Raw genomic sequence first — 22,823 nt, 5'->3', positions numbered from 1 at the left:
TTTTTGGAAATGAAAGGTAATTGTATCATTAACTGTCCTTTTTTTCGCATTTCAATTATTTATTCCTAAGAGTGAGGCTTCAAAAATTCGAATTCCCCTTGTAATGCAACGAAGGCAGGCAGCTAATAGTAATCCAACGAGTTGAGTCGTGTGCCTTGAAAATTCACCCCATTTACCTCCATTCGCATATTGGTGGAGTCAGATACTCTTAATCTTAAGTGTTGAGATATGTTGGGGGGTCAAAAAGCAAATGGGTCACACTGCATAGTCAAAGATTCTGCATAAAAGTGTTTTGAGTAGTGTTGCAGCCCATAATCCCTACTTTGTCAGTCACAACTGCTTATAAGACTTGATTGAAATTTGATGATGAAATTTAAACACTAACATCGACAGTTAGGTCATTCATGGTGACTTTTAGCATCTGATTGTAACAACCTCACTTTTCTGGCAGGTGTAACAGTCACTAAAGCCCGTGTCATCATTACCCTTTCATGGGTGGTGAAAGTGTCTGCACACGCCTTTGTGTGTACTTATGTTTAAGGCACTTCAAGTGGGAATAGGTTTTGTTGGATGTTTCATTTATGATATTTTAATCCGATTCAAGAGTCCTTTGAAGGAATGCGCTAATCTACACACACCTGAAGCAGCTGTCGGCGCCTTAGTTGTGCTGGCTGGCTTTCACCTTTGGTAGATTCATTAATATTTTGATTCAAATGAGTAATTTTGTTTATTAAATGTTAAAAGTTGGTAATTATGTCCCTTTAGCATGGATTATGTCGATATTATTTAAAAGTTAATATTAACGTACCATACTACGTAGTACTAAAGTGGAGAGCAGAAAGGGTCAAAGTTCAACGATAATTAATAATCTGCTACTTACAGGGAGAGTGCTAAAGCTCAATTCATAAAGAATCCCGGAGTGATGTAGGAATGTAGTCTTTAACTTAACCATTGCGGCATAATATTATCCACTTAACCCTAATTTTCCTTCCCCACCTGCTTTGTCTTTTTTGCGCGTGATTAGGTAATTCTCAAATCCTGAGAAAGTGTGCTAATCGTGACATGGTAAACTACCATCAGAGAAAAAATAAGGATAAAGATGAGGATGAGGCCTGATCTTTCTTCCTCCTATCCTAGCTACGAGCAAGTTTTGTGGTGACATGAGATACGCGATACGAGATGTAAGGTAATAGAGACCTGCGTTGCCTAACAAGAATTAAAATGAAGATGAGAAAAGGATCTTATTCCAACTAATTTTGCTATTCCAGTCTGCTTCTAAAGAAGATTGTCTTGCACTCCAATCACTTTTACCATCACATAGTAGATAGGTGGACTTCAGCCGAAAGGGTAGGTGTATAGTTCACTGGGGATAACTACAGGTATAGGCATAGGCATAACAAATGGTGGAATACAGAAGCTCTTTCTCATCACAAGTCGGTCAGTGTATGAAAGAAAAGTGGAGTAAGCGGATTTTTCACCCCTTTTGTCATATGCTGATGAATAGGGAATCCATTTGCTTGGCAGATTGGGTGACTTTCCCCCTCATTTGATGTAAACTGATGGTTGCATCACTCGCGTAAAGCATGACTAAAGGCTCTTGATAGATCCACCTTGAAATTGCCTAGTCAATAGCGGCACGTAATTCTTCTCAATCAGGGATGGGAATTTTCCTCGACATTAGACATCTGCCCTGGGGTTTACCATCACCAGACTCAAAGTGCTTAAAGTAAACAATTTCTGCCACCACACTTTCACCAAACTTTTGGCGGTAAGCTTCTGAGGCTTACAAAACCGACTGGAGTTAAAGCAAATGTTATGGTTTGAGGGTGAGTTTGAAACAAGACTAAAGCGTAAATATCTACGCTTTGTAATCTATACACACAGCCAATTCCCCCCTTCCCCTTCTTTTGTTTAGCTAATACTGATTTGAAGCGTAACTTCTAAGCCAGGAAAAAAGTGAAATGAGCAATAATTGTCGTTGTGCTTATAAAAGCAAGGATTGATTGCACGTTTCTGCTGCTCTTCACACATGGTGCGAAGGATGCACAAATACTTTGGTGTTCACGCCTGTCTTCTCTAACACATGCCACTTCAAGGAACCGTTGTGTCTACACCTCACAGCACGTTTTATCTGACATCGACTGTGAGCGAACTTATGAAAGCCTTACATAATCCTAATTCGCACATTTCCCCCAGAAACTCCGCTCTGAACCCCACTTAATCTTTGATGACCCTAGTGAATTGCTTTATTTCAAAGGTACAGACTTCAAGGTGAATGAGGACAAATTTTTCATCTCCCTACGTACGGAAGAGTAACGAGTGTTAGTGGAAAGATCTGACAGCTAATTCTAGTAGCTTTAAATGGTCAGGATCATAACCGTAAACAAATCAGCAACCGACACCTAAATACTCCTCCTCTCAAGATTAAAGATACTAATGGTAAGATATGCTATATATTTATTTAATAATACTAGTAAAGGCTTCATATAAACATATCTGCAATATTTGTACACAGCACCGAAAAAAGCATAACATCATCATCACGACTGAGCCCTTCACGTGGCATTCCGCTTTGCCTCACCTCAGCTCTAGGGGGCCTCCTTCTGTTTCTCTCTTTCCCCTGGCGACATGCAGCACCTCCTGCCTCCAGCTGTGCGCCAATGGGCTTTTAAGCCATTTGGTGTGACATACTTCTTTTGACAGCCGGGACAGCCAAACATCTTTGCCTCTCCATCCGTGTGCAGTCGGCGATGCAACTTCAAATGAACGAATTGGGTGAATCGCGCAGGACAGAGTTTGCAGCTGAATGGCTTTTCCCCGCTGTGCAAGCGCTGATGCGTCTTCAGATTGCTGGTGCTGGAGAAGCGCTTGCGGCAGACCTGACATTCATGCGGCCGCTCTCCTGTGTGCACCAGATGGTGTTTTTGCAGGTGTGCCAGCTGAGTGAAACCTTTGCCGCAAATGGAGCATGTGAAGGGCCTCTCGCCCGTGTGCACGCGCAGATGTACCTTGAGGTTGGAGAGCTGGCCGAATGTTTTTCCACACACCGAGCACTCGTAGGTCATGCGACCCTCTCGACGTCTGAAAGTGGGTGGCTTCGCGGAGGAGGGCTGAAACTGCGGTTGCGATGGTTGTGGTGGGGGTGCTGCTGGCTGTGGTGGTTGAAGCGATGCGGAAGAGGTGAGGATTGGATTTCGGAGAGTCAGGAGATTCCGCATCCAGAGATCAAAGGAAACCATGGAGGGACTTGGTGGACTGGGTTCTAGAGGCGGTGGAGGCGGTGACGGTGGTGGTGGAGGAGGTGGCGAGTCGGCGAGAAGGCGATCGATTGAGTGGGAAAGCTTGAAGGTTTTCGGGGCGGAGGAATAGGATACCGGGTTCGGGGAATTGGCTAAATCCTCAGTCTGCTAAAGGGAGTGGGAAAGGGAGGAGAGAAAAGGTTTGTGTTCTCTATGTGATGTAATTAAGAGCCTACTTCCAAATTCCATTCCCGATGAGTAAAAAACGAATATCAATGCTATAAAAACAATGTGCATCATAGGGAGAGTTAAGCAAATAAAGTCAAGACGTTTCCTACAGCCTCCGTCTGCTTTAACGAGTTGATAAGTGGGATAGAGAGGAGGTGGGAGTAATATTAGGGAGAGAGATATGTAATAAGGCTGCCAACATCCTGATCCTAAGTAATGCGTCTTAGCGATCAACAATTAAACACAGGGAGTTTCTGCGTACCACAGACACCATATTATTCCCATAAACTTTCTTTTTTACGAACTTTTGTTAATAAAAGACGCAGATATGGTGAGTTTCAATACATTTCAAAAAATTCAAGGGAAATGTGTTTTCTTTTGCCTTTTAGTAGTGACGATACAAAAAAAGAGTTTACTATTTTCCAGATAGAATACCCTATAGTACTGACAGCTAAAATCTCTTTATTTAATGCCGTGTGATGCGTATTACTTTACTTAAATCCTTTTCAGCGACATGGCATGCTTTACTCTTCTACACTCTTCAAGTTAATCTGAATTGTACGTCTCAGTAAAAGTGATTTAGGCTTGCTTAACTTTGCCTAGTTATTCAAGAGCGATGAATGTTTCAACAAACGCATCCCCTTAAAAATCGGACTCAAAAGTTGCTGCAACAGTGATGTATGCAAAGCATCATGACTAACTGATTGCTTAGAGGAAAGATTTAGACTTTTATCGGAGCTTTGTGCTACCGACGATGGAGACAGTGAAGAGACCCGCGCAGCATTCGCCATCACCGAGCAAAGATCGCCTATCTGTTGCGTTTGCGGTGGTGGTGGCGGAGGCGGAGGAGGCAGAGGTAGCAGAGGGGTGTGAGTATGAAGCCACTCCCGACTTCCAAACCATGCGGGCTGCCCTACACTCGGTGATATCGTTGGCAGAGAGAAAGGAGGTGGCAATGGAGGCACGACTTTTGATCTCCATGGGGAGAAGTTATTTAGGAGTAGGCCCACTGAGTTACCATTCATTCTCCTGGGTAGGCGGATGGAGAGGAAGAAGGAAAATTATAGGCCCCAAAACTATAGGTGACAATTCCTGTGCCCGCTTTTTAAAAGTCGTCAAGATTATCATTATTATCTGATTAAAGGAGAATGAAATAAACATACCAGTTGGGAGATGCTACACAGGGAAGGCGGTAAATACCACTGAGGGGAAGACGAGTGAATTGGGAATTTTATGTATGCACAATTCGGAGTCGTGAGTGATAGACAGGAACGTATTTTAGTTATGCACAAACCGGGAGACAACTACGTAGCAGGATGCAAGGTGGTGTAATTGGTGATACTTGTGCCTTTAGCTGCTTACTGAGGTGGTGAAAACCAGAGCATATGGAATCAGAAAGGCGAGTGAAGCGATTACGTGAGCACGCACACACGCACATACTTGCCAACGTTGAATACCACAATCGGTACCAAACACAGACTTGAGGCGGACGTGATACGCCTTCTCCTATCAACGAAATCAGTGCAACACACGCACAACTACTCGATGTTTATGAATCCAGGCATCAATCAGGCCGATTTTATTCAGGCTGCTGTCACTGTTGATTAAACGTGTGCGGTAGGGGCTAGAACCATCAAATTTACCAAGCCATGCTGTTTCTGACTAACAGTCGTCAAACGGAGAGGCCCATCCTACTAATGTGCCAAAGTAACATTAACTAAGTTCAAAAGTAGTCAGCTTATTGACAATCGGGTATAAATGGTAATGTACTTGTTCTTTATTCCTTTTTCTGTTGGCATGCCCACCTACTCACCTGCCATCTTGGCTGTTTGGACCTGTGCGTAAGCGTAAATGTGGATCTAAGTGTCTACAATAAGACATTTGAATCTGTTTTTGCTCTTTCCTAAAATACTCTTAAACAGCTCTTTTGTTTGAAGACCCACTGACCATTTCAATGCAATGTGCCTTTTTGATTCCGACGGATGAACTCGCCTAAGGAATGAGTGATTTATGAAGTTGTGCGTAGTTATTTTGTTGCCCTACTTACAGGATATCACCCCACAGTATCACTCACTGGGTGATTCGCTTGTTCTTTAAATTAGTTTACTGTAAGATAATCAAGCAAGGTAGAATGATTGTCGATAACGCCTATACACAAATCAACTGTAAAAGATGGAAAGTAAAAGACTGAGACAGTATGGAAAGGCAATGTGTCAGTAAGCACGGAGGGAGTTTTGTTTGCACAAGAAATAGCCCAACAGATGGCAACTTACTTTCAGCAACGACGTCTGGATTTGCGCTTTCTTGCGCCTCCGTGGCAGATCAGCAATGAGCTTAGCTCACATGTGCATATGTATGTGTACGCGTACAAAACGCGTGTGTGCGTGCATGGGTGTGCACAATGTGGCTCTGACCAATCAGTTGCCGAAGAGGGGTGGGACAATAGTCACGCGCTCGCGCCTCAGCTTTTATTGGCTCACGTGAGATGCACACGTGCACTGTGATACTTGCGGCGCAGACCAATCACCCACCAACTTGTGACGCGATGTCGGCCAATCGTGGTGACGTGCGTGCCTGACCAAAATGTTCCTCCTACACCGAGAAAGGCGAGAAGACAGGATAGACAGGGCTATCGACTGAGGAAAAGCCCATTAGCCACTGGGTTGTCCAGTCACAACTACCTTAATTATCTCAACCCAGATTATGTCTTTCTAGCTAGTTTGCAAACCCGTTTTGGCTTGGACTGTCAAGTGGTTATTGAATAACATTTCTGTTGGCTTGATGCGAAGTCCCACGAATGGATGCTGGCATGAGGGTGGATGGTGAAACGAGCTTGCTAGTAAGGACCGGTATTAAGGGTAATGTTCTGTTGCTCGACATGAGCGGTTACTACACTTTTGCTTTGTGGTCCAGAACAAGATCGCCATGTTTTAATTTTCGTTTATCAGAGGGCTGAACTAACCGATAAATAATCTTTTTCGCATAATTTTCAGACAGCAATTAGCCCTATATTCTTTGATGTTTTCCAATTCAGCAAGCAGTAGAAATAAGATATTTTTAATGAATGGATTGTTTAGAAGAAATCTGCATCTGATAATGTTACTCAGTGATTGTCAACTTATTGACATTCGAAAAACAAACAGGGTCATATTTGAAAAGTTAAAATGAAAAAGCTATTAAACTAAAAGTCCAGAAAGAAATAGCCGTGTTGGAATTCGTAATCTTTACTGATGTTGGTGTTTCCTTACAATAATGCAAAATTAAGTGGATTTCCAAAAAAGGCCTTAAGCATGAGTCGTCTTCAATTTTTCCGTTTAACGTCACCGGAACAAACATTATTATTTTCAAGACTGGCAAGCTAAAGAAGTACAATCTTCTTTATAATGGAATTACCTTGGTCCGAAGAGACTAATTTTTATTTTTATATCCTCACATAAGTGTGTGTGCCTAAGATAAGATCACTTATAACACGAGTGAAACGAGTATCTGTTCAAGCGTGTGAGGGACAATGGACAGAAGGAGGTTTAGCAAACACTATCAGTTAAATCTGCTCTTTCTCCACTGATGCCTTGCCCTCTTCCCGCCTCTTTCTCTCTCTCGCCTTTGTCACAAGTGGGCCGATGAGCCGACCGACGGAGGAAAAAATAAATAAACTCCTCCTATCCGTCGCCTTGGCCAATTACGACGTGCTTATATGTGGACTTAGCCAGCGCAAATAAACCAGTAATTGAAATACTCCCCCGTCCCGAGTCGGGTTAGTCGAACTGGCAGAGGGCGTAGTAGCTCTTACTTTGTTTACTGTGAACATTGGACTCCGGTCTACATAAACCCGTCCCTATGCATTACTGCACAATCCATGGGTTACTCCAAACACTTTCCTATCTGTACATGGTGACAATTTTAGCTGTTCATTCTTTTTTTCAAATAGTAATGGCCATTCTTGAAAAGAGTATAACCTTTTTTGACAGATATTCAGTGTTTTGGACAAAATGTTATTAGTAAGGCTCTGGACCTGTTCCTTATCCATACGAGACCCGATTGTCTTCAAATTGAATTGATCCATAAATTCGATGAATGGCTTCGCTGTCTTTTTTTTAATCAAGGACTAGTCAGAATAGATTTCTTGTGTCAAGTTCTTCTTTGGCTCCCCTTTTTATAAATACAAAAACTTCTTCCAAAATAGGTTTTTTATTGGTGACCTTAGCACGTGTTCAAAGGATTTGAGATGGTCTGGTAATCGCTCATATCATATGTTTCAGTGCTCCTTCGAGCCGATGGAAATACTTTTTTAGGGAACGGAGATCATAATAACTTATTGTTTTCTACCAACAACAAAACGAAAATTTCGGTTGAGTATGATTTCAATATCATCATTGGCATCGTGTCCTCCTAATAAGGAGTAAGATTTTAACAACACCAGGGTTATGACTAGACAGAAATTAAGGCCTTATTAAAATAAACATTATTACCTATTAAGAGGTTTTTACTTGAGTTTTTAAATATATAACAAGAATATCGATTGTTGCTATTAAAGCGACAAATATAGGTCAGTTTTCTCACTTCTTAATCACAGAGGTCAACAAAGGTAAAATGTTGACGCTCTGATAAGGTGGACGAATAATAAATTGTAGATTAAAAACATTTCAGTGATGCATGGAGAAGGAAGTGGTTTAATCGACATTCGCATTAAAAAATGACGTTTGAGCAACGTTTTGTCATTGGCATTCAAGTAAAAGCTACTTATAGGTCGAGCTAACCACTAGCCTTGTTTGTACATCAACCAGATGTCAGTTGAGTCATAAATAACAGGACATTCAGTTTTTAGACCTCAAAGCGCCAATCGCTTTGCTTACCAGCGAGAGAGTAACCTTCCTCCCAGGAGCTCGAGCATATCTCTCCCTAAAGTTAGGTGAAAGGGAGCACGCAAGCGAGGAGTAAATCAAAGCGCCACCTCTTGTGAACACACCCGCGCTCGCGCGCTAGCACACACACACACACTCAAAAGGCGTCGACAGGGTGGGCTCGAACCAGGACACATGTGTGCAGTGCAGTGCAGTGCATTGTGTGTATCTGTGTCTATTAAATCATCACCCTCTTGTGTGTTCACACCCACCCACTCACATATACGGACACACACCAGCACTTGTGGTTGCACTAACAAGATCACACCGGCTCCCTCATTGGGGCCAGCAGGGGTGGATGACTTGACAACTGGTGAAGTTTCTTTTCTCTCGCCTCATTCCTTTTTTGTCGGGGGAGTAGATGGTCGCCTTCCCGTCCGCTCTGATTTATTGAGGAAGGGGAGGAGGAGAAAATACTGATGCAACCAGGGCCTCGGTCTCCTGGTTGTTGTGCTAATGTTGTCTTGTTAATAAGGCAGGTAACTTTAGAGAGGACTTTTCATGCACAATTAGAGGGATAACTTATGTCAGTAAAGACTACACTTTTAGCCAAGAAGACTATGATTTAAGAAAAGAATTATAACGTAGCTGCTTAACCATCATCACAGTTGAGAGTGTTGTTGAAGACGACTTTAAAGGAGAAGCTAGACACCGCCTAAAATAAACTTCTGTTATTGGAGTGATTGAATTCCGTTTACTGGTAGAAGGGAGAAGAAGAAGCAAATGTGAGCGACAGGATGGTCTTCTTTGGCACAAATCTCAAGGTCACGAAATCGATAAACTGCTCCGCTTTATGCAAGACCCATCCCCATGGAATTTGAAACAATTATGTGTGTGTGTGTGTGCAGGTTACGCCTGTGACAATGACGTAGCAGGCTTTGAGTCAGTTTGTCAGAGAAGCAGATTGAGTCAAGAGAAAGTCGCTCATGGGAGGTAAAGAAAACGCAAATGCTTGTTCCAACAAATCGAGCCCAAAAAACTGCAAAAATGAAATACTTTTGAAATTTAAGAGGATGAACTCGTCTAAATAGGAAATTTTGCATAGATTTACTTATCGTTCTCACCTGTTGCGCTAAGTAAATAAGTACTGAAAGTGTGCCGAGGCTTATCCAAATTTCACTTCTTCCGAGGTTGATAAATATTTTCGCAGTGTCTACAAAAAAGACGCTATAAAGTTGTTTTTTTTATGCAAAGACAGTAAGAAAAAGCAGGTTGAAACAATTTATTTGCGCCATTGTCGATTTCTTCCCAGAATGAGAAGTCAACACGACTTATGCGCAGATTCCCCATCTGCTCAACAGATATGCATTTTCGCACGGCAAGAGCTATTTTTTTGTCTTTTTCTACATGCGCACAATGGTAGTAATAAATCTTAATATCGTCTCACTATTTTTAAAGGGTAATACAAATTTCTGAGTCACTCTGGTCACCAGCGTTACATATATGTGACGCTGGTCGCTTATCGGAGTATTTTAACAATAAAATGTGCCATACCTTTTGTTGTTGAGCCCCATATCAAAACTGCTCAACGAGTTGGAATGCTTTTTCCATGTTTTCGCCTCATGCAACAAGAGAAAGCAATAAAAAGAGTAAAAGAGGTTTTTAGCCTCACTACGCGAATATGCGGTCCTATTGACCCTGGAACTGCACTGACTCATGATTCGTGGGCTTTGTAACTAAAGCGAGGCAGAGAATCGACTCGTGCTTGGTAGTCGTCATGCCTCGTGTCTTATCGCCCGGGAGCAAATATTTACCAGATTTTCGACCCCTCATACTAACTCCACCACCCTCGCCCCCACCACATTCATCCTCTTTATCTTTGCCTCCTGCTCCAGTGTTTCCCCCCGAGAAGGCGGACTTTGGTCTCGTTTACATTTTGCCGAATGATGATGATGAGTAAGTGGGTTTATGAGTATGCACATATGTGTACGTAGATGGGTGTGTTTGCTGACACCCCCTCCCTTCTCTCCCTCCAGCGCCTCCTTGAGCACACAGTGCTGAAGAAGGGGTGAGATGGGGGAACTTGGATACTATCTCCGCTTGAGGGAATATGGCTCTGATTACCGTAGAAAAAGGAGAGACAGCACTCACAGAAACACACACACATGCACACACACATGTGGACATAAAGGCACGTGGGTCCTGGACCATTGTGGAGAACACTGTTGAATGCAAAGTAAGGGGATTGTGGCCCCTATAGCTACAATTAATTAATGTTAGCTCGCTTATAAGCAACCAAATGCTGAATAATACTGGGGGAATTGGCTACTAATGCCCTTGATCAGCGGCAGCAGCTAGCGACCCATGTTTTTAACAGAATTAAAAAGTTGTGGCAAAAAGGTAGGAAAGTAATTCGGATTTTACTTTTGACTGAATTAATGGTTTCAATACAAAATAGCAGTTGCTGATCTTAATCAAGGCTCAAGATGCCGGCAAATGTGACACGTTGTCGTCAAGGCTCACCGGCAATTAAGATTTTCACTGACAGTGGAAGCCAGTTGGCTCTGCGATCCAATGCAGTTGTGAGCTTTGGTCTTCTTCTCAGTCTCGGATCTCAATGGCTTAATTTAATTAAAACACCATTTTCAAAACAAAATGACTGACATCTCGGTATAATTTCAACGGATCATTGTGCCAACTCGGCACAAACTATCAGTCATTCCCGACAGATGATCACATCACAACAAAATTTGCACTAATAGCAGCATTGTCTCATTGTAGTGATGAGCCCAACATTTATTAGAATATCCTTACTCCACTTTATGCGTCGAAATCACCAAAGTTTACGGGGGTAAGGTGAAGACAGGCTAATTAAGCATTAAATCACCCTGCAATTGAGAAGGAGGGAAGGTATGTGAGAACCGGAAGTAGTGACAGCTGTGATTGCCATAGGCAGTGAATAGAGGGGGAGGGGTAGTGAAGGCGAAAGGTGGAACATTACGCCTAGCAGATAGGTCTTCCCTTTGCCCTGAGGCACTGATAGCACGGCTCCTCAACCTAGAGTGGAGGGAATAGGTTGTGGCAGGAATCATCTCACAACTGAACCACGTCTCTGTTTTCTCTTCTGCAGTTAGTACTGGATTGCAGTGCAGAACTCTGCCTAGTCGTTTATTCCTTTAGAAAAATATTTATAACATTAAAGAGAGGTACCGGATTGGATAGTGTCATTATCATCGCCTAAAGAGTGTCATATCATATTGACCCCCTAAACATATTAGCTTTAGGTATTAGGTTAGTTAAAACGTAATTTTAGAACATTTTTGGGTTTAATGAAAGCCGCACAGGACTAGGAAAATTTTGAGTAGAGATAATACCTTGTACTCAGGGTGATCTGGGGGGAGGTCTCAACTACCCACCAGTTATCCAGTCCAAATGCATGTATGACTGCGGTGTAACAGCAAAAAGTTCTCTTGTAGTGGTAGAGGAATGGAAGATATGGAGGCAGATCAGACGTTAGTAAAAATGACAGCCAAAAGCAAAATATACAAACGAGAAACAAGACGTTTTCCTAAATACTAAACTAAAAATATTGATTCCTTTTTGAGTAAACCCATTAATGAGGGAAATTTGATTCTAATAAAATGATTTATTTGACCATATGTTATCATTTTTAATACAATTCTACTTGAGAGTTTGACCAATAGGAGATTGGATTCGCGATTAATGAAATTGTACGCACATTGAAATTTTAATTAAAATCAACACTTTTGACATGACACGATACCATAGCAACGGGGTTGACTGCTATACGTTGTCAGTAAACTAGACAATTAGGAAAATGTATAAAATAGTCAAAATACCATCATTTCATAATATTTAAAACTTTTGGAATATTTTAACGGTTAAAAAACTTAGTGCAAAAGCTATTTAGCACTTATCGTTTATTTGAAAGTGAACAACTGATTAATGGTAGGTTAATGACATTCAAATTCACACATAAGTACATACAGCTACGTAAAAAAGAAGCAAAACATTACTGCATAGACTTGTTTTCATTACTAAATTATTTGGCCAGCCAGATGGTCAATTTTGTGCCCCTGGCCGTACCGAGGTTGTATATGTGCGCGCCACTCCCCAACAGAAGGTCAACAGCAATTGGGTGAGGCGTTTCGTGTGGTCATTAGACAAGAGGCTGGAGGAGAATAGCAGAACGCGAAATCACTGTCGAGGAGAGAATGTAATATCTACTGGAAGTAATATACAGTGCCAAACAGTTTCAAGTCAGTTCAAGAATGTGAAGTGGTCAGTCACCTACATATTGGCAGCTTGGTTGGATTAGTTGTCAAATTAAAATTACATTCACACCTTGTAACTCGGTCAATGTTCTACTTTATCGTATTTTAAAGACAAAATGTGGATTAAAGTGGCAAACACAATCGAAAAAAGTAGTCATTTGTTTATCACTTCAAGTGCAGAAAAGAAGACAGTTGATCCTATGTGAAGGAATGATTAAGTTAAACTACTTTGAAAATGGAAACAAAAATGCTAATCGAAATGATTTAAAAATTCAATTATCGTTTAATTTAAAGAAGGTGTCATAAAACCAACTTAGAAAAGACATTAAATTTGACCGACCTCGGGATTAAATCCCCCGCCTAGAAATGACTCAGCTTTCCCTGAATTTCATTTACTGATAATCAATATTAATTCTACTTCTTGGTAATCGATATTGATTTTTAGGTCGTGACGAATGGGCGCTCAGTGAGTTTGAGCCAGCCACACGTCCGTCGCATTTTCAATGAAGCGCATCTTACGCCAGCGTGTTTGTAAGTGAATTGACTTTATGCTCTTTTTGGCAGTCAAAAAACTATTTAAATGGCGAAAATATGCATGAAATTAAAGTACATCGCGAATGTAGCCATGGTGATTTTACAGGTGACACATTTCTTGCATGCATCCATGTCTGCATGCGTACGCATGTGCGCCAATTCGGTTAGCGTCTCCTGACAGCTCGCGTGGTTTTGGAGCCACGTGAGAGTGATGGAAAAGTAGGCTTGATTTTTTCTTCAAGATTTGACGTTAAAATTTGCATCCTTTATAGACGGGTGGAGAAAGCATACTCACCACTTCGTTTGCAAACACAAATGATGCCGGTTTTGATGAGCAATAGGGGTTTTTTTTGTAAAGCATATCTTTGACCGATTAGGATCTTGGACAAGATGTCGTTCAGAACAGCAGCCACAGACAACTAAGTGAATTCAATGGAGAGTGAGCATGCGACAGCAAAGATTACCCAGCTGAGAGTTTGTTCACAAGCTTCCAATTGTATGCGCCCCCTGCTCTGTAGCCTTAGTAACAAAAAGGAAAATGAGAAAAGATCGCGACAGATGGCTTTGATGGGGAGCTGGCTAATCCCTCTCCAAAACCAAAACAGGGGGAGACGTTTATTATCCCTCATTCGTTTTGTGTCATCAGGCATTGTAGTACTGCGGACAGGAGGCATATTACTGGAATCGCCCCGTATATCAGGGGAAAAAATTTTACGTGAAAATCGGTTCATGCAACTGAGCCAGTAGTACAAGCTAGTGCAAGTTTTAGTGCCCCAAGACTTCCCCGAAGATGGAAGAAGACATAGTACTCAGGCAGAGCATGTATTATCGGTATACAGAAGGCCTGGGTGGCTTCTATCCCGATCCGGAGGCCGTGCCGCCCAGTGGTAGCACTGAAGCAGGGTCTTGAGTAACGTTGAAGCCAAAACGAAGCGTTAAACAAACAGTTTGCTGGTTTGCGGTGCCTAAAATGAAAATGACGAAGAAACAGGGCAGAAACTGCTGTCCTGTGCTCCCGGCGCCATGTGATGTTCATGAGGTAATTCCTGTGACCGGAAAGCTGCTGAAAATGTTGTCTTTCGCATTTTGTATGCATGTAAAATGCCGCTCAAATCACTATTTTTCTACCTGATTCATCGGAAATTTGGACAATATGATTAGTCCCACGGAATTTGCAGTCTGGGTAACGGTAGCAATCGAGATTTTTTAAATACTACTTACGAACGAAACGTTGTTTTAAAAAAAAGGGAAACAGTAAAAGGGATATTAACAAGGGTTGGACAAAGTCGGAAACGGATGTGCTCTTCAAACGTCAAGCGACTATCATGACCATTAATGTCTTCTTCACTACTAGCGTTGCGTGAAAGTGACACTCCGACTTCCTTGTCCGACTCCGGCGTCACAAATGTGTGACATGGGTTTTTTGTCGGGGTACCATAACTGATTGCACATAATCGTGTGTCACAAAACAGATTTTGGCTTTTGATCTGCGGCTGAACCTCCTAGCATCTTCGGCCTTGAGAAAATGAAGAAATTAAGGTATCAATGACTAGCAGGGAGTTCTTTTTTTCGTCCTCGACCTCTCTGTACAGCTTTACCCTGTTCACTCCGACCGTTGGCGAGTCGAGATGACAAAGTGGGGCACTATCTCGGTTGTCCTTCTTTTAGATAAGCACTGTGTGTGTAACGAAGATCCTTATTTACAGCCCCGACATGTGGCGTTGATTTTCTCGAGGAACACACACACTCACCCACTCACCCACCCACCCACTCACCCCGGGGCTGTCAGGCGCACGAAAATCTTGTCGTACCAGCAGAAAGACATCCTACGACTTCATGATCGGAGTGTGTACATGCGGTGCGATACAGGCATTGTGTGATGTCACACGTCATTAACACCCAACATGTACAGCATAGGTGATTGAGATTATGATGGATGCTGACTAATAACTTCACTAGTGTTATCTTTCTAAAGCCGACACCTTGTTGATGAGGATACATAACCGAGTGATACGTTCCCACCTGTGCCGACAATTGTCTTGGTCATCCAAATGCATCTAAAATGGTGTAAGTAACCATTTTTACGCATGTTGTCACAGGAGAGCGGCTTACGTATGCAGCAAAGTTGTGAAGACGTCATTCACTATGGCTATTTGAAAGTAGATCAAATTGTTGAAAAGCGTGGGCGTCACGGAGATCAGCAAATTTGACTCTCATCATCTTTCTGTGCTATTATAGCGTACATCAGCATCAGCCTCTTCTAGTCTTGGTAGTTAAATGTTTGGAGGTATAAATGATTGTTTTTTTTGTATACCTAATGTAACTGTAATACGATGGTAGCTTATCCCTCGATATTGGTGAAGTGCCACTTTTGAACTTTGAATTAGCCTTCCTGTGCCTCTCTGGGTCGGCTGGCCTTCGGGCCATGTTAATAGCCCAAACACCCTCTTTGTGCTGAACATATATTCTGCCCAAGTATTGTGCCTTTTTTCGTCTTCAGGAAAGTCTCGGGACGCTACACAACTTCCATTAAGGTGCCTTTAATAAACTTAGTTCGTGCAAAAACGTCCAAAATTATTCTCACTTCTGACCATGTATAAGAGGATAACTTACTTTTCTACCTATATCAGGAAACTTTTTTAGAAAATTTAACCTGGAGTGCGGTTTTAATAAACAATTTTGACGTATTTAAGCACGCTGGGGCAACGTAAATCCGTACTATTACACATACAAATGTAGTTGGGTTATTGAGGATTTTGCTCGGTAGGGGAAGGGACAAGTTTGCAAAAGCAGGAATTTTGTTGACATCACATGCCATATTAGCCTTTAAAACTTTGGCTATTAAAGAATAACCGACTACTACAACCCATAAGGGATATACTCCAGTCAAAATGGTCTTTCCAAAGACTATAAGGGTGTTATCATCCACCAAAAAGAACATTTTACAGAATGCTTGCCAAATTTCTGTGTGACTGGTAGTAAACACGCAAAAAATGCTCAACTTCTTAATTTCTCGACAGGAGATGGAAAGACGGATAGAAGACTAGGATAACCAATATGTAGAAATTAGGTTTGATATCCAATTCAGTTAAAAGCTTGGCCTTCTTTTAGTAAATAAATGCCCCCGACGAATCAATTAATCCAATTTAGCGAATTTTAAGTGGAATGGAATTGATTAAGGAGACTCTAGCCCACCGGCATTGAACAAAAGTTTACTATTGTTCGCAAATGGAGGTGTAGAAGTCTGTTAGTAGTTAGAATTCCATAATGCAATTGGATTAGCTGCTTAGTTTCAAAAATTGATTTCGACATAACGAGGTCAAGCAGTAGTAGAAATAATAGAACGAGAGAGGAAATTACTACCCGCACATTGATACATATATTGGTGACATTGACAGGATTGAAAAGCTCAAAAGCGTTAATTAAAAGCGAATTATGCAGACATCACAAAAATGTGGGAACAACATATATCGCAAAGCATATTCAAGCAATTCAAACGAGGAAACAATAAATGTGCACCATTTACATCAGATCCCAAAATAAATCATAACAAACAAATTCTAAATATATGGAGTGTAAACGCTCGCCTGAAATTATAGGTTATAGTATACCGTTTGCCAGATTATTGAGCTTAAAGTCCATTACTTATTTGTTAGTGCCACTACCTTGCTCCATACGGTTTATATAAAAGTAAGTGTTAATAAAAATGCACAGATTCCTTAAATTTTATAGTTGTGCCTTTTTAGAGTAAGCGGAAGTGTTTTCGCTTACAAAAAAACTTGTTTTACCCATCTACTATAGACAGATTATCTGACCTTATTCTCGTATGACAGAAGAGGGACACATGTTTTACCGATCTTTGTAACTAATGCCATTAAGTGCAGAGCATGCACTCAAATTACGAGCAATTAAGGCAATAGTTGGTTGTATTTTAATCATATTTACTTTTGGAAACTTTTATTCCATTGGTAAGGCCTCAGCTTTTACATGTGAACTTGCTAGGCAACATGTCCCCGTACATTATATCATATATTCGCAAAAAAGTTGATAAAAACACAAATCCTATTGATGCCATCTGGCTTTCTGGAGTTTGTCTAGGCGTTCAAGGAATATTCATGCCAATAGCTGGATTGTTGGCCCTTAAAACAGGAGTGAAATTCATTGTCGGTGTGAGTTGTTTATTAAACAGGTAGGACGTTTTCATGAGCATCACTGGTATATATCGATTGTAAGACTACCGGACATATAAAAAGTGAGTTAGTTTTAATTGGACCAATACGAGTAGACGCATGAAAAATACCATATGTTAGAAGAAAGCATAAAGCTGCAGAATGATTTAAACACTCACTTTTTGTTTATCTTACAACTTATTTGCGTTGTAACAGTACGAATTGTTTAATAGTAGTGCAAAATTATTTGCATTTTTAGTTTTTGTTGGGCTTACTAATTGGATTGGTGTTCTCTTGGTTGACTAAATACTCATCCAATTAATTTCTGAACCATCCCTCCACTTAGGGTTATAACTGTTCATGTTCTCTATGAGGCAATGGACGGCGTATTTTTTTCTTGAGTACCAAAAATTGTGATATACTACCTGTAACACTTCTCTTAAAGGCGATGCAGCCGAATTTTCCTACCATTTCCTTCTGTTGCAGCCTTGGAATCATGCTCTCTTATGTGTCAATACAATGGGGCTTCATCTTGTTTGTGATGACCTACTCTCTTATGGTTGGAATTGGCGTGTCGGCCTCGTATAGCGTGTTACTCTCAATAGCAACTGCTGTAGGATATTTTAATGCATTTCGACTAGTATTTGGAAATGATTAGCTAAACTAGGTTATGCTCTGGAGAAATATTGAATGCCGATGATCCTAAGATTGTTTCACGGCATTCATAGTTGTTACAAATGAGCAAGCATGGAAGTGATAACTTATTCGACACAAAAGTGGAGGTAGTTTTGGGCTCATAAATTATTCTAAAAGCCCATTATCTACGAGTTGATCCGTGCAGAATTACCTAAGGATCTGAGAAATTTTTACTTAAACCTGTGAAAATTATATTTCGACTCCATGCCTATGCACGACTTGGAGTGGAGAATCGATCAATATGGCTTATATCTGTAAAGCAGTAACGGACGCTTTTTCGGTTTGGTTTGTTTTTTTTTTAAAGTGGATGCCAAATGCACGAGGTCTAGTCCTTGGTCTCTGCGCTTGTATGTTCGGTGCTGGTGCGATAGTTTTGACTCCCATACAAACAGTCCTGATCAACCCCACCAACATAAAACCGAACAACGTTAGTCAGTAGGTTCGCCTCCTGGCTTAGGGACGCTTTCTTAAAAACTGATCCATAAATACAACTTTGTGTTCGGAACCCGATTCACAGCCTTTTCGAGGATGAAGCTTTACTCTTTCGTGTGCCCCCTTCCATCCTTACCCTTGGAGCGATTCTGGGCAGTCTGCAGCTCATCGGATGGATCTGTGTGAAGGTGCCTAGTGAAAATGTGGGTCTTTTAAAATAAGGAAATTGCGTATTTTGCTCTTTTTTCGTGAGGAGTAAGTCATTCTTATTATTACCATACGGTTTTATTTCTATGTAACTGGTGAAACAGCCGAGGCTGTCAAAACCAACTTTAAAAGTATTTTCCGAATTTTCAGGCTTAAAAGATTAGCTAAAATGACAACTTTATTGTTCTTTGAAGAACTCCGTCCATCTGTTTGAGCTTAAAACCATTTTGTCCAAATTTTTGCTTATTAAAAGCCTCTCATAATCAAATGTTATTGTGTCACGCTAAGAAAGTGCATTCATACTTTAAGATATAAAACAAACTAATGTAAATGTTATATTGCAGAGTTAAAAAATAGTCTATGTTTATGGCTATACACATCGTTCAAAGTTACAGTCCAACAATGACCTGACTCTCAGTAAACACTCATTATAAGGCGATCCGACACCTAGTAGTAGGAAAAGTGCTTTTCTGAAAATCAGGCTAACTTGCTTTTAATTATGCTTTAGCTGGTTTCAGCAGAGGACGAGGTCCTGAATGAAGTAGGCGAGTAAGTGATTCAATGGTGGTCCTGAATCGACACCAATGAAGTGTTTATGCAAACTCAAACTGAAAATTCATTGGCATGAGAAACAAAAAATAGACGGAAAATATTTGCTCACTAGTGGAAGTTCATCACCATTCAATAACTCAGCATTTAAGAAAGTTAAGCTTAGAATGGCGCATAGGGAAACTGGACAAGCTGCGTCATGAATCCAAGTGTCAGTTAAATTATTTGCGGTTGAGCAAACACTATTAACAGGTTGCACATCCTTTTTGCCTTAGAATCGAAAACTACCCACCGCTAAAGGTATTGCGGACGGCGGATTTCTATGTCCTGTGGCTCACCATGCTCTGTGGAATTTTCCCTGTGATTATGATAATGTCGCTGTACAAGGTAAAACAAACAAAACCCTTTCCCTCCTACTTATGAGGTCTCAGGCATTAAAAAATCCTCTAGAATACTATTTCTTGTTACTTGCCTTCCTTCCCTTCACCTAGATAATAGGGCAAAAAGAAATAAAAAATGACCGCTTCTTGACAGCCGTGGGGACGCTTAGCTCAGTGGCCAACATGCTCGGCAGACTGATGTGGGGCGAATTGGCTGATAGAATCTTTTATAAGGCAAGTTTTTGCAAGGTAACGTTCGAAATTTCAAGCGCGTTTTACTGGCGTGATGTAGTTAAACAGTACGTCTGATTTAAAAGCCCCCTAAAGGTTGATCCTCATTTGAAGAAAAGACGCATCCAAGTGAGACAGTACTGATAGTTGATCAGCTCAGAGTGTTATTTACGTAAAAAAAGTTGCAGAACCAGAATCCGCATTCTATAATAGCCTTTGGAAATTTGACCTGATAGTCTTAAGAAGATTGTAAAAATGAAACCCAGAGGTGCTTTTTGACAACACACGAGTGTTCTTCAGGAGTAGCGGTTAAGTTATTCATAATTGTAATTTGATACTCGAAGTAGGCTTTCACTAACGGTAGTTAAGCAAAGTAAAAAACGCCGAGTTTTGTTGCTTTGCCTTCGTAGACCCTCCTTGCAGTCGTGTACGCTCTCTGGTCTTTGCTCTTCCTCATCCTGCCTTTTTCTCCCCACATCCCGAACGTGGGGATGTACTTATTCGCAATCCTTGTCATCCTCCTTTTCATTTGTATTGCCGGCCTATTTGTCCTCACTCCTTACGCGGCGCGTAAGCTCTTCGGCCAGGAGTACTTCGCCGCCAACTTTGGTCTCATCTTCTCTGCCGTGGTGAGACCTCGACCACATTCCTACTTAAATCACATATAAGTAGCTGTCTATACAAAAGTGGTGTTAATATAAAATTGGGGACCTGTGGTTTGATGCAATAAAAAACGCATTACTGGGAATCAAAACTGCACTTACACTTTTCACTAGACCTTTGCTAAGTGTTCATACTGTTTTCGCACTCAAGGAACATTTGGAAGATTCGTTGATACAGAATGCCTATTTTGAGACAAGCTGCTTCACTTTGCCGCCTAGCATGAGCCAACTTTTTGTGATTACAAATGTTTATGAATGATTGTGTCCACTACAAAATTTGCCGCCCGTACAGTCTTATGACAGACCTTGTAGCATTCGGTCGTCTTGGATCATCCATCCCACGCACCGATTGTAATGTATCCAAGAATCGCAGCTGTGATGGTAAGCTGAGGAAACACTACGACCGGATTGTCAATGACTAGTAGACATACTTCCATCCTTAAAGCGCTTGTCCCACTTAGACTCTTCACTGCTTAGCAGCTGCGTGTTTTAATACCCTTCTGTGGGTTTAAAGCCTGATGGAAAGTGGACATCTTTGCTTCCAGGTTTTACGCCTCTCTTCCCACTCACGGAAGGCCTTATCACCAAATGCCAGTGCTGAGGGTGTTTGGAATAGTGTTTTTATGGAGAGGTAAAATACAGTTTATTTTGAACACCTTTGCGCATCATACAGGGTGGATTGCTAAGAGGAAGCAGTAGGTCTCGTTATTAACCCTGAATATAAGTTGGAATGGCACAAGTTAATGATTGTCCACTTAAGTTTATTAGCCGATTTCAATGGATCAGAAACACACATTCACTCCCTCCCATGGTAACAAGCGTTTGAGGAGTCCTTTTTATCACCATTCGAAGATTTCTTCATCTTCCCGCTTGCAATGCATTACTAAATCTTAATTCCATCTGCACATTGATAAAATCTGAATTTGTTTTTCTCAGAAGCAGTGTGTTATCATACAATTTACCCACAACTGTCAAGGAGTGATGCGTAGTCAAAAGAATTTATCTAGCTGCAATACGTCCTTACATTGAGACTGCAGCTTAGTTACTGAAGATCGTTCCTTATTTTCAAGTTTATCAGCTCTTGGCACTAGGTCTACGCTCTGCCAATCTAATCGACAAAGCAGTGACAGATATCAAGACTGTGCGACACAAAGTGCTTTTGATCGCTTCGGCGCAATTGAAGGAACAGGACCATCTGAATTGGTACCTCCTTTTTGCCCACCCGTAATAAAAATCAAATGCTGAATTGTTATTAAACTGTGTTGACGAATTGGCCGAGTGTAATTTCATCTCACCCAAACCCTTTCGGCTCGGAGAGTGAGAAAATCCCTTTGACTTATCGATGGTAAGTACCGGTGGCTAAAAAAGAGGTATTTGTTTTTGTAGTTGCCAGGGGCGATGGTGGGTTCTGCGATCTCAGTCACGGCGAATGTCCACCATCACGTCGTTCACCTATGCCTTGGTTGTGCTGCTTCGTGCTTCGCTGGTAAGAAGGGGCCTTTTCTACCTCTCGCACCTCATGCTTGCTAGCTTTTCAAGCATTGCTGTTCAACCACGAGCTAACTTTTAGTGGCCGAGAAATGTCTAGGCGTGGAATTTCTACTTTCATTCAAAAAGCTGTCGCTATCGCCTTTTACTAATCCTTAACTCCACAAAGATTAGACGGATCGCCTCATGACAGAAAAAACATTTTAAAGCGGTTCTAAGGTCTTGTAGATTGAAGAGTTGCAAGTATGGAGCTCTGAAATCAGTTCCAAACAGCTGAAACTTACGTTGGTGGATAATTTCTGCTCAACACACCAAAATGTAACAAAAAAATCCTTTTCAAATAAGGATAAATACCAGATCAGGAATTGCAGCATAAAAGTCCGAATAAATTTGGTACAGCAGAGATAAAGTAGGAACACTAAACTTGTCTCTAATACAGCAGTCACAACCCATGCTGCAATTTTCCTGTCAGTAAAAGCAGTAACTAAACGAAAGCATCGGTGCTCCTCTAGGCTTTGTTGCAGCTCTAACCTTACCCAGTGGTCAAAGAAACGGTCCCAGAGCGCTCTCATCCCTCTTCTGTCACAAGAAGCCACGAGGCACCGAAACATCTCAAAGCGTGGGCGTGGTAAGTCACCAATGCGTTCATATTGCTTATGATTAATCAAACGTCCATCACTCTCCTTCCATCCCTGTTCCAGCAGTCACCGCAGTTGTAGAAGCGAACTACTAACCCTTCTGCCCTCCAATTGAGTGGCAACTGCTGCTCCCCTTTTAATTTCCGGAGGTTTAGCTTCTTCTTGCCAAACAAATGCCGTTTATTTGGATGCGGATGCTACGTGGAGGAAATTCGGAAAAATAAAGCACACTTT

At 41.3% G+C, this 22,823-nt stretch overlaps 4 protein-coding genes across 4 annotated transcripts in view; 2 read left to right on the top strand and 2 right to left on the bottom strand. All coding sequences in view use genetic code 11, as the record gives it.

The window, feature by feature from the left end:
* Nucleotides 1-2,566, bottom strand: part of EGR_02851 (hypothetical protein) — a gene marked incomplete at both ends in the record, with an annotated part of 9,105 nt that extends 6,539 nt beyond the window's left edge. The window contains 2 exons of the mRNA XM_024492100.1: nt 1,788-1,940; nt 2,534-2,566. Coding sequence (XP_024353594.1) covers nt 1,788-1,940; nt 2,534-2,566 — 186 coding nt within the window. The remainder of the gene's footprint in view (nt 1-1,787; nt 1,941-2,533) is intronic.
* Nucleotides 2,567-2,588: 22 nt separating this feature from the next.
* Nucleotides 2,589-5,818, bottom strand: EGR_02850 (PR domain zinc finger protein; the record flags this gene model as incomplete). Its single annotated transcript, XM_024492099.1, has 3 exons — nt 2,589-3,404; nt 4,169-4,496; nt 5,811-5,818. The coding sequence occupies 3 exons, from the start codon at nt 5,816-5,818 to the stop codon at nt 2,589-2,591; spliced, it is 1,152 nt and encodes a 383-aa protein (XP_024353593.1).
* Nucleotides 5,819-7,822: 2,004 nt separating this feature from the next.
* EGR_02849 (hypothetical protein) lies at nt 7,823-12,909 on the top strand (the record flags this gene model as incomplete). Its single annotated transcript, XM_024492098.1, has 5 exons — nt 7,823-7,866; nt 7,979-8,052; nt 9,049-9,198; nt 12,224-12,390; nt 12,715-12,909. 5 exons carry the CDS (start codon nt 7,823-7,825, stop codon nt 12,907-12,909), a joined length of 630 nt encoding a protein of 209 aa, XP_024353592.1.
* A 5,400-nt stretch (nt 12,910-18,309) lies between these two features.
* EGR_02848 (oxalate:formate antiporter) lies at nt 18,310-22,670 on the top strand (the record flags this gene model as incomplete). Its single annotated transcript, XM_024492097.1, has 8 exons — nt 18,310-18,437; nt 18,520-18,637; nt 19,150-19,190; nt 19,466-19,577; nt 20,212-20,430; nt 21,850-21,949; nt 22,464-22,579; nt 22,653-22,670. The coding sequence occupies 8 exons, from the start codon at nt 18,310-18,312 to the stop codon at nt 22,668-22,670; spliced, it is 852 nt and encodes a 283-aa protein (XP_024353591.1).
* Nucleotides 22,671-22,823: the final 153 nt, after the last annotated feature.

This window comes from Echinococcus granulosus (assembly GCF_000524195.1).
Source record: "Echinococcus granulosus chromosome Unknown EG_S00013, whole genome shotgun sequence".
In the NCBI taxonomy this organism is placed as follows: Eukaryota; Metazoa; Platyhelminthes; class Cestoda; order Cyclophyllidea; family Taeniidae; genus Echinococcus; species Echinococcus granulosus.
The sequence above is the reverse complement of the archived record's forward strand: the minus strand, read 5'-3'. Positions and strand labels throughout refer to the sequence as shown.